Genomic DNA, 12,664 nt, shown 5'->3' with positions numbered 1-12,664 from the left:
AGTTGGGCTAGGTTACAAAATTCCTTTAACTGCTAGCGAGATATCAACGATTGCAAGAGAAAATTAAAAGAAAAATAATAAATAATAAAATAACGAAGGCTTGGAATCAAATCGAATCCAAGTCTGAAACAAGAAAATAAACCATTTTAAAATTGAAATAAAAACTTAATTAAAAACTAAGTCTCCATGGAAAAAGTCTCCATAGCTTAGCCTAAGCCTTGCTATTTATAGACAAGATTAGCTGCTTTACTTAGGTCAATTACATACCTTAATCCTATTGATTGTGCGGAAAAAAACACCCTCACTTAATTTCTGGCCCTTGTCACAGTTGTGTTGCAGCATACAATTTAGAACCTATACTTTGGAGCTCATGCTATTGTGTTGCAATCCTAGAAGCTCGTGTGGCGACCCAGTTGTCGTTCTTGATGCTCCTAGGCTTGAAAATAGGTGTATTGCACACTTGATTAAGCTCATTAAAACTACCTTAAGCCCGTATCGACCCATTAGGTCAACTAAAGTTAAATTATGCATAAAAACACTTATTTTGCTAGAAATTAATTATCTAAGTTACTAAAACCAAAAATGAATTAAAATAACATAAAATGACTTAAAAAGGCTTGTTAATTGCCAGAAAGAGTCTAATTTACCACAATGAATTGTGGCGGGTCACAGCAAGGCACTTGAGAAACACCTCTTTGATCAATGTTGGCCGACTAGTCATCAAGAGAGAAAATGACTTGGAATGCCTAGTTCCAGCTGACCTTCTATTTTTTCTGAAAGGGTCTTGGTCAATCACCCCTATGAGATAACCACATGCTTTCTACAAAAGGTCTCTGCTCTACACCCGCTTCTTTGTTCAGAACGTGACTCTTTAGACCATCAAACCCCACTAGGGCCTGAGCATTTTGCACCATGGTTCTAAAGGAATAATAGAATTCATCACATCACACACATCCTCCTCGTGCTTCCCACAATGATGGCATGATAGCAAGTTCACCACGTTAACACCACCAAACATGAAACCTCCTCTATATATACCTCTCTGCACGATAAAGACAGGGTCGACATTTAAGCACCCTATCCATCATGCTATTCTCATCCATTTACTTTGTATTCTCAACCTCTCTGCTCACTTAACTCTTTTGGCTCTCTGCCCTCATTAGATGAACCAACCTCCATCAGCACCACATCTCCTCCATATTTCTTCCCTTATTGATCCCAACATCAACAATATTTAATATGGACTAATATCTATTTACATCGAATTTGCAATAAACTCTGAAAATTACTATCCCTATACAAACAATCCCCCGTTTATCATTCCAATCACATCTAATAGTCCAAAAGTCACTTCAAAATCTATCCCCATGAAAATATATCTCTCCAAAATAACATAATCTTCAGTATTTTTCTAATAAAAATGAGAAAAAAAATATCCCCATTATTTTCATAAAAAAATTTCTCTTAGTCACAATGACTTTCTTGTAAAAATATATTTCCTTTGCTCCTTCTACAGCAAGGATATTTGCAACCACAGATGCAAGTGGAAACAAAGAAGATAAAGATTTTTTTATTGGATTCTTTGCAACTTGCACACGGATGACCAGTTCTATGAACTGGTCCTATTATCTAGAATGTTGAAGAGAAAAATGGTTGTAACAGCCCGTTTTCAGTGAAATCAGAACAGTGGTTTTGGGACCACAAATTCGAGTTAGAAAGAAAAATTATTTTAATATTAGTGCATGGGCTGCATTATGATAGGAATAACGTATGAAAGTTTTGTTAAGAAATTTTTTCCGATTACATGTCTAATTTAATAAAGGACCAAATTGCATAAAATGCAAAAGTTGAGTTATAGTAGCTATAAGTATCAAATAGCTATGAAATTCAAAATTGGAGGTCCTTATATGGAAATTAGACCATTAAGTGGAGTTAGTAGATAAGTATGATGATTCATCCATGGAAATTTAATTAAAGAAAAGGATGAAATTGGAAAGTATAAGATGAAAAGATGATAAACTAATAAAATAAGAAAATATCATCATTTTCCTCACCTTTCCTAAATAGAAAAACATGGAAACCCAAGCAAGCTTACTTAGCTTAATTAAGTAATCTTGTCCCGTTTTTAGTAATTTTCATATTTTTGAGATCGAAATAACCTAATCTAACTATTTTTGAGATTAATTTTGTAACATCCCTAACTCGTATTCGTCGCTGAAAAGGGGTTACGTGGCATTACCGAGCATAACACTGTCTAACACAGTTCTTTATTACAATTCATGCTTTGAAATTTAACCGAGTCATAACCATTTAATTATTCAAATTTCAAGACAACTAACATTCATTGAAACATATTACATATGCTTTATAAATCCAATAGCCGAAGCATATGATCAACAATCAAAACATTCGAATAATCAAATTATAAATAAGCTTATTACATGGTGTTTGCATATACCGAGTAGATATATATAACGCAACACTCAATTGTATACATCTATCTCATTGGCAATTTATCCAATACTTCAATTTAAAAGCCTTTGCACATTCACATATTTAACAAAACAAAGTGTAATACACATCCTAAAGTTTCATTTACCTATAAAACATTAGTTAACATTACTACATAGTCAAAATTACTTTTAATGCTATCATATCTTGCGTATATCGCCCTAAAACCAAAGCCAATTCTATGTAATATATCCAACCGTAACATTCCTATTCCATTAACTATCTAATGAACATATCATTCCATAAATTATACACAACCGCACCTTATTATAAGTCAAGCTATCCCATACGACTTACTAGGCATTGGAAACACGAAAATTTATGTGTTTTATATGCCCTTTTTAACTTAAAATCATGCTATTTCGATTAAATTCTTGTCGAAAAATAATTAAATATTATAAAATAATTAAATTATGTTAAAAATATGAACATGATGAATTTTAATTAATTTTATAGTTAATTTTGATTAATTTTGACTATTTTCGATAGATTCGCACAAAGGGCGAAAATTGGCTCGGCAAACAATACTCGAAGAATAAAACCGAAAAGCAATTTGAAGCATCGAGGAAAATTTATTTCCAGCCTATGATGGTCCAAAAATGTGTGCTAATTCATAATATAATTAATTTTAATTTATTCCCAATTTAATTTGGGCTAAATAAATTATTATTAATTAATTAATTATGGAAAAAAGGGTCTAGTTGAACCGCATTGGTTGAACCGAATCTAGTAAACTGAACCAACCACCAATTGGGCTGCTCAGAACTGTCCATATGCTGACCCAAATCAGCATTTTAGCTGACTAAATAAGATTGCAAAGAAGCCCTTGAATAATTTTAAACCTTGCATTCAAACCCCTCCAAAAAATGTGGCTTTATGGATTTGCCCCAGGCTATTTTTAGCAAAGTTGAATCTCTCAACTTTGCCATGTGTGTGGCCAGCCAAGGGGGGTCTCTTTGGCTGATGGAATTTGCCATTTTTAGCAGCCACAATCAGCTATAAAAGCCACCCCTTGCCGATCATTCAACTCATCCCTCACACTCTCATTCTCTCTTCTCCTCTCTCACTTTCTCTCAACTTTTCCTTCCCATTTTCCCTTTTGTTCAAGTGTCGATTTCTTCTCTTGAGAAAGAGGTCCTCATCAGCCATTTCTGAGCAGTAATTAAAGTGTTTATAAGCCACCTTGATAGCCGATGACAACGGAGAACGAAGAACGGAGAAATCAGTCAAGCCACAGAGAAACACCGGATTTGCTTCTTGTTCCCTATCTCTTTAAATTTCATTGTTGTTTTGACAAACATGCTTATGAATATTTATGCTATTGAAATGGTTATTTTAATCAATCTAGCTTGAATTTAATCCGTGTTGGGTTGATTATATTTTGCGTGCTTGAATTATTGAAATTGTGTCTGTGCTGTTATAGGCCTCGGTAAGATTCTTGATTAAGTAAAATCATGCCTAAGTTATTCTTGCAATATTAGTTGTTAGATAACTAATGAATTAATTATCAAATTGTATTGAAATTGTAATTAGTCAACACAATACTTAATCAGTGCATGTTTATTCTTCTAAGGTAGCTGAAGTTAATTTAGCATTGTATTTGGCAATACATATGCCTTGCATAACTTGCAAGATTATTGTGATTAAATTGTTTCAAGGTAAAAATACTCTGTTACCTCACTTGATCTTTTATATGCTTGTGAAGATTGATTAATCGCTTGGATTGACATTGAAAAATGTTCAAGAGGTTGATTAATTTAATAAGTATGCATGAGCAGTAGTTAGCAAATTACCGAGTTGCCGTGAATTTGTTCGTAGCAGTATAAACGTAAGTTTAATAATTCTAATTTAAAGGAATGTAATTAATCCAACACAATTATATCATCTTGATTAAACCTTATTTGAAATCGTGCATTAGAACCTTTTTATTTTTAATTTTTTTACTTAGTTTTTAATCATCTTTAAACCAAAATATTTTCCATCACCAAAGTATTTTAACATTACTTTCATAAATATTCTTTTTTACAGTCCCTGTGGGTACGATAACTAGACATTTACTTGTCACTTCATTACTTGTTACGATTGTGTACACTTACACATTTTTGCCGTTCCAGGCATACATATATAAAACATAAACAAGCATCACTAAATAACCAAATACAATTGTAACCATTACCAGCTTAGGTGCATTTCACAATAGCCACATTAAACATTTTTGTACACAAATAACAAATCAATGTTCACCTGATTTGCATGATAAATAGCATGTCTAATTTTCATATACTCAACCAATCAATTAATCATTTATTCAATCATCCAATTTAACCTTTATAGGTCATACCAATATCAAAACAAAATCTCAACTAGGTACCATTTCATGACTAAATAACATTTTTAACCAAACACATTTTACTTGCTCAAGTGACTGACTAAACTTCTATAAAACATAGTCATCTGTTGCCATCACCAACCGTACCTAAACAACCAATATGCAAAACAATCTCTTATACATAACTTAACTTACAGGAACTTATATATTATAGTAAAAACACATCAATCAACTAAATCATTACTTAACCTAAACACATAAACCAAACACCATACATTTATATACCATGGCCGAATATACTCAAACATTTGCATCATTATCAAGCCATTTTTGCATGGCTACATATAAATAGATCAAAATAAACCTTATCGAGACTAGTCTATACATGCCATAAGTTGAAAATACAAACTTTTAAAGTACCAAAATAACGATCGATAGTGTGACGATGTTCCTGGATGATCCCCGAACTCGAGCTAGCTTTCAAAATCTATAAAACAAAGAAAAGACACACAAAGTAAGCTTTGAAAGCTTAGTAAGTCATAAGCAGTTAATTCATCACGAGAACATATATAATTTGATATGTAATAGACCAAAAATTTAGCTAATCTCAAACACATATTCAGTCATTATTCTTACATAATCCAAATTACTATGTTAAGTAACTTCACTTACCTTATTCTTTAATGAACATATACACCATATACGTACCTTAGTCATTTAGCTCAAATTCACATTCGAACTCGTTTTGACCTTGCACGTTGAACCATTTGAAATTGTTAAAGACACTTAGAAATCATGTAAAGTGCGTACAATGCCATATCCCGAATATTGTATTACATGTTAACATATATCGATGCCACTGTCCCAGATAGGGTCTTATACGAATCAAATACAATGCCAATGTCCCAGACATGGTCTTACATGTTTTCTCACTTCGATGCCAATGTCCTAGACATGGTCTTACACGAAATCACTCCTCTAAAATCATAATGTCATGACATCAATATCCTATACATTTCCTAAGGTTCATTCAGAGCTTCTGACTTTGTAACTAAATCAATTCATGCACGAAACCAGACATCCAATGCTCAAATCAAATCAGCAATATATATATATATACAAATACAATTCAATTCAGCAATATAAGTATACATATACAATTCAATTCGGCAATATAAGTATATATATACATTTCAATTTGGCTATAAATATCTATATATAAATCAATTCTGTAATATATAAAACATATACACTTCAATTCAAAACAAACATTTATTTACTTATGAACTCACCTTGTTTTCGGGATAAACAGAATGGATCAACTATTCGATAACCTTTAATTTTCCCCGATTTAAATCTGATTTCTTTTGTTCTTGATCTATATACATTCAAAATTAACTCATTTTATTAATCTAATCATCCAATTCAGTCCACGAACACATATTTTGGCATTTTTACACTTTATCCCCTAAAGTTCCACATTTATTCAATTTAGTCCCTATTTCACAAATACACAAAATTCATGCAATTTAATACCTTCCTAAGATAGCTGAATTTTCCTAATGCACATATCAGCCCATATTTATCATTTATTCACACATTTAATCACACATTTTCACATTTTCACAAATAAATCCCTAATTTGGATTTTCATCAAAAATCACTTTATAAAATATGAAAATCTAACATCAAATATTCATATTTCATCATTAAACATCAAAGACTACATAAAATCATCAATGGAAACTATCAAAATCTTTAACAGGTTTGAAATCGAAGACACGTGCTAACTAATACTAGTTGCAACAATCACAAAAACATAGAAATCATTAAAAACAGAGTTAAAATCGTACCTAGATGAGCAATCAAAGTTTGGCCGAACCTAATGCACTCCCATGGCTTTTTTCTTCTCAAAATTTCGATGGTGCATAAAGGAAGATGATGGCTTTTACTTTTATTTTAATTATTATAACATTATTTACCAATTTACTATAATAACCTTTATTTTAACATTAAAAGTTCACTAATTTAAGTCCATTACCGTCCACTCATGCTATTTGTGGGCTAATTTCAATTTAAGGACTTTTCTTTTGAGATTCTATAGCTATTGACCCCTTTTTGCTAATAGAATTCAACTTTTACGCTTTACACGATTTAGTCCTTTTTACCGAATTAACCACTCAAACAGTAAAATTAAATCACAAAATTTTCAAACATATCAAATAACATGCTGTAAATACCAAAATTAATATTAAAATAATTTTACGACCTCGAATTTATGGTTTCGAAACCACTGTTCCAATTTAGCTAAAATCAGGTTGTTACAAATTTGCAAAGTTATCAAAATATTAAAGTTTTTCCATGGATGAATATGCATGAATTATGAAGTTTTATGGTAGAAATGGAAATGTTGTTAATAGGTAAACAACTTTTGTAAAGGAAATTTTCATGAAATTTTAATTTAGGGACTAAATTGAAAAGATGTAAAATTTATAGAAAAATTATAATTTTTGTGAAATATATGGGCTTTAAATGTTATATGCAAAAATCAACTAGGCTCGGAATAAAGATTAAATTGCATGGATTTCATTTTTCGAGCCTAGGGACAATCATAATTAATCAAAAGTATAGGGGAAAATGGTTGCCTAAGATGTGAATTAGATGGAATTGAATGTGAATTTTATTAAATTGAGTTACATTTACTCGTATAGATCCAGATAGACCTAGTTCAAAATTGGATCGGGGAAAACAAAAAGTATCGGAATAATAGTCTACAAACACGAACATTGTCGAGGTAAGTTCGTGTAACTAAATTGTGTATATTTTTATGTTTGAATCGAATGTTGTATATATGAATTGTATAAATGTCATATATATAAAATAAATTACATATCTGATAAAGCCTGATAAATGTCAAATCTCGTTTGAATAAATGAAATTCGACGGATACAGGATTTCTCGTATTGGTTGTGGTCCTGCATATGTTGCGAACACACCATAGCTTGAAAGAGCGTCCCGTTATAAGCCCTCTCAAGCTTCCTGTTATATGTTTTTACGACCTTTCCGTTAATAGCTCTTCAAAGCATTCCGTTTGGTTGTGATTCTACATGTGTTGTAGACACACCACAGCTCTTATGAGCGTCCCGTTATATGGCTCTTCATGATAATTGGCTCTCTGGAGCTTCTCGATATGGCTCGCTTGAACTTCTCGATATACGGCTATCGGAGCTTCCCGATTCATGGCTCTTCAGAGCTACCCGTTATTGGCTCACATGAGCTTTCTGATTATGGCTCTTATGAGCTTCCTGTTATAAGGCTCGGATAAGCCTCCTGTTACATGGCTCACATGAGCTTCCCATTATATGGCTTGAGAGAGTGTTTCCTGTTTATGTGCTCTTATGAGCATTCTCGAATATGAATTGATGAATTACAGTTTTTTACACTTAGTGTGTACTACCCGTGTATCCATCGATATTTTAAATAATTCAACGGGCAAAAATCTTGACCTGAGAACATATGAATCCAAATTGAATCGTTACTCGTATATATATATATAAAATACATGGAACTTGACTTTTGATGAGCTCATCCTTATTTTTGATATTCACATGAAATAAATAACTAACATGTTTGGTGAGATTATGTGCTTAGGCTTTTGGCCAAGTTGTTTGGAATGCATTTGTATGATTACCGTAAATGTAAATGAATTGTAAGATAATTTCTGTTATACAAACATACTAAGCATTAATTGCTTACCCTGTTTTATTTCCTCTGTTTTATAGTACTCGTAGGCTCGTAAAGGTTGGAGCTACATCACACTATCCCACAGCTCGTTTCGGTATAAATAGCAAAAATTTCTTTTGAGTATAATGGTATGTATAAGCTAAAGTGGTCAATGATGGCATATATGTGTTTGGTTGGAATTAGCCATTGGTATGGATTGTAAATGGTATGTTTCTATATGTAAAATGTTCCTAATATGCTTAATGTGTGTTTGAAATGGATGATTAATGAAAATCATATAGGCATATTGATTATGATAGTAAAAATTGATAGAACATGCTTATATGTACATATGGTATTTTGGTAAGTATAGATACTTGAACATATGTGTTGATATGTCTTACATAAAAATTATTTTGGCTTGATTTGAATGATTTATACTGGATTGGGAATGTGTTTAAATGTTAATGTAGGTGGAAGACAAGTTTGGGTGGGAAATAAAGCTTAGAAATGACCTTATTTTGACCACACGGGCAGAGACACAGGCGTGTGTCTCAGCCGTGTGTGACAAACGGTCATGCGCACAGACGTGTGGTTCGACCGTGTGTCTCATGCATCTTTAAAATTTCAAAACAGAATACTCAGGTATTTTCACATGGGTAGAGACACTGGCGTGTGTCTCAGCCGTGTGTGGCACACAGCCTGGCACACGGACGTGTAACTTGGCCTTGTGACCCCTGCACCTAATTAATGTAAATTAAAATGTTCACACGGCCTAGCACACGGGCGTGTGGCTTGGCCGTGTGACCCAAGTCAGTAACCACCCTAATTTGGACACGGGCTGGGACACGGTCGTGTGTCCCTATTTTGAATGTCTACACGGTAAGAGACACGGGCGTATCTCTAGACTATGTGAGACACACGGCCTGGCCACACGGACGTGTCCCTTACAGCTTGGAAAATTTTTGAGATTTTGGGAAAAATTCTCTGAGTTTTCGGTTTAGTCCCAACTTGTTTAAAATGCATATCTTGAGCCTCGAAAGTCGATTTAAGGGACAATATGATTGATTTCGGATATGAATAGTAAATGATATGAATTAACTGTATTTGTTCTGTAAACTCCAGTAATGTTCCGTAACCGTGTTCCGGCAACAAATATGGGTTAGGGGTGTTACAATGGTGGCCGCAAGAACTCTGCTTCTGTCCTTCTGAAGAACAAGGGTAGTGGCTTCTTGATTCTTCTTCACTAAGTTGTTATTGATTTCCTTCATTGAACACTACTTTTATGAAATTATTTAAAGTTAATATGTTAGGGATTTATTAATTTTGGCCATTTCACTAAGGCAGGTTGATTTTTTGGGATGAACACAACAATTTAGATTAGGGGTCAGTAAAACTTGATTTGATTTAAAAAAATCGAAAAAAAAATCAAATTTCGAGGTAATTGAATCGAGTTATTTGCGTCAACTTGAATAAGTAATTCGAGTTTCAAGTTCGAATCGAATTGAATTTTACAATTCAAATAACAGATTGGTGTAAATACCCTTTTGGTCCCTGTCAAGTTTGAAAATGAGTAAATTGGTCTCTCTCAACAAAAATTACAAAAAAATTTAAAAAAAATTTAAAAAATTTTTAAAAAATCAAAATATTTTTAAAATTCAAAATATTTATAAAAATTTCAAAATTTATATTTTTCAAAAATTCTAAAAAATATATAAAGAAAGTTAAAAAATTAAAATGTTTTAGGATAATGATTTTAGGACCTACATAAGTTAATTAATTACTCAAGTTTATCATGCTAAAGTATTCCTATTATTTTACTTTGAAAAAGTTTTCTCTAACATGGAAGTTATAATGTAATAGGATTTTAATTTCACACGTTTAATTTTTTTAATTTAACTTGAACAATTTCACTTAATTCGATTCGATTCAATTTTCATTTCAGTTGACTTAAATCAAAAAAAAATCAAATCGAATCAGAATGATAAAACAAAATTCGTTAACTCAAAATATTTTTATTCGATTAGACTCAATTCAATTAAATGTTTGAACCGTAATTTAAGTTGTGAATTGAAGTCCCCGTCGGTTTTATAACACTAGATTAAAGCAAGCAAAAGTGGAACAACATATTTAATTTACTGTACCTGATAGATTTTGTCTGCAAAAATGGTGACTGTATATGACAACATCTCATGCAAAAATAGTGAAATAAACAGAAATTGCTCTATAAGTGATTGAATAGTATTAGGAATTACCTCACTATTTGTTGACAAGCCTTTTTTTAACATTCCTGTACTTGTCGTAAGTTGACAGCTTCTAATTTAAACATTGCCAGCTATAGTTGCAATTACATGATTAGGCGAAATATAAAGCATGGGTTTGCTGTCTTTTTGAGTAATTATATTCATCTTAACATTTGACAAGATATTTAGGCAACTGACAACATTGGACAAACAAAGCAATTACATCAGGTACCTAACTCATTTCTGTCATAGTCGACATAATTCAACGTCAGATTAGCTAGCATATTGCTGTTTAGAGAATGTTTAGAACAAAGGTTAGTCCAACCAAGCTTACCAACACGGTAAATGGAGGAGGGAAGGATAATGTAGAACCCAAATCCCAAACATGATCTTGTTGTTTAATAAAGGGGTTTCAAATCAAGCTTTTGGTGGTGGACAAGATGGATAATGGAGGACTTCATTGTTGGGCTCCAATTGGCATATGAGGACGAATGTCAACTATTGGGATGTCAATTTTGGTCTTGCACTTAAGAAAGCTAGGCATGTTCATCCAATTCCGTCTCAAAGAAAAATTAAAAAAGCAAAGAATTTTAATGCGCACGCTTGGTTTGGAAAACACTATCATGTGATTGCTGTCTCAACTCCACTGTAGTTGGTTTCTTTGTCATCTTTTAATGCCGTAAAAAGATCAAGATCTAGAAAAAAAGCCTAATGGATTTGATAACAAAATATACAGCTGTATAGGTGCCGAGCTCTCAACAAATCAAGTTTATTTTCGATTAAAATTTTATCTCTCAACTTTAATAAGAGTCTTCACGATAAATTTATAAAATAAAAACACCTCGAAATACTTAAACAAACAAAACTGATGCTCTATTTATCTTTTTCATAGTTAAACTAAATATATATGGAATGATTTACCTTCATTATCTAAAGAGAAAGACAATGTATATATATATAAGGTACTAGGATAGGATTGTTGGTAAACATCAAAGTATCTTTAACAACCAAATAAGACCATTAACTGCAGAGTTCAATGAGGATTAGCGGAAACGGAATTTGATCGAGGCAAAGAAGCAGAAGAGTTGATAAACTCGATGCAGTCCTCGACGGCAGCAGTTCTATGAGAATCAACAGGTGTTACAAATGGCTTTGATCTTCCAGATGAAGAAGAAACCTTAGGAGATTGCCTGATTTTCATGGACACAACATGTAAACCTCTGGCTAATTTACCACCAAGATGCTTCAGAAACCTTACCGGTGAAAATTTCGATGTTTTACATCGCATGAAATGGTAACTCCGGGACCTCGGAACCCCTTTATTCCCTGCAGCACTGGTATTAGACTTGTGTATGATAGTACTACCAGTTGCCTTGTTTCCTGTTTTCTGACTCACTTTAGTTGACATCTTCAGCAGTCAGCTGACCTTTGAGAGAGAATATATATATATATAAGAGATGGGGGAGTTGCAGTGAGAGCAATGGAGAGAAAATGGAGGTGTGGGTTAAGGAATATAAAAGGAGAGATTGCTGAAACAGTGAACCCAAAAAAGGTCAAGGTAAAGAAAGAGAAACAGTGAATTAAAAAAAGTTACAAAATAAAATCTGACCCCAAGACTTCAATAATGAAGTGGTTTTTGTAATCAAAACCAAATCATGGACTTACCATGGGGTAACTTTTCTTGAAAGGGATACTATCTGTAGTTTGCTTTTTCTTTTGTCTTTTTTTAAACGTACCCTGCAATGGATGATGAGGAATGATTAAAAGGAAAAGAAGCAAGATTGAAGGTGTTTGAAGTAAGTAGCTCTTATGTCCATTTCTTTCTAAAACAAACTTAAAATCCACCTGCATTAATACG

The 12,664-nt window shown here is 32.6% G+C and overlaps 1 protein-coding gene across 1 annotated transcript; it reads right to left on the bottom strand.

The window, feature by feature from the left end:
• Positions 1 to 11,559: 11,559 nt before the first annotated feature.
• Positions 11,560 to 12,458, bottom strand: LOC107956658 (josephin-like protein). The gene has a single exon (XM_016892242.2). The coding sequence runs from the start codon at positions 12,212 to 12,214 to the stop codon at positions 11,840 to 11,842; it is 375 nt and encodes a 124-aa protein (XP_016747731.1). The 5' UTR covers positions 12,215 to 12,458; the 3' UTR covers positions 11,560 to 11,839.
• Positions 12,459 to 12,664: the final 206 nt, after the last annotated feature.

The sequence above is a fragment of the Gossypium hirsutum genome, chromosome D07, assembly GCF_007990345.1.
Source record: "Gossypium hirsutum isolate 1008001.06 chromosome D07, Gossypium_hirsutum_v2.1, whole genome shotgun sequence".
In the NCBI taxonomy this organism is placed as follows: Eukaryota; Viridiplantae; Streptophyta; class Magnoliopsida; order Malvales; family Malvaceae; genus Gossypium; species Gossypium hirsutum.
The sequence above is the reverse complement of the archived record's forward strand: the minus strand, read 5'-3'. Positions and strand labels throughout refer to the sequence as shown.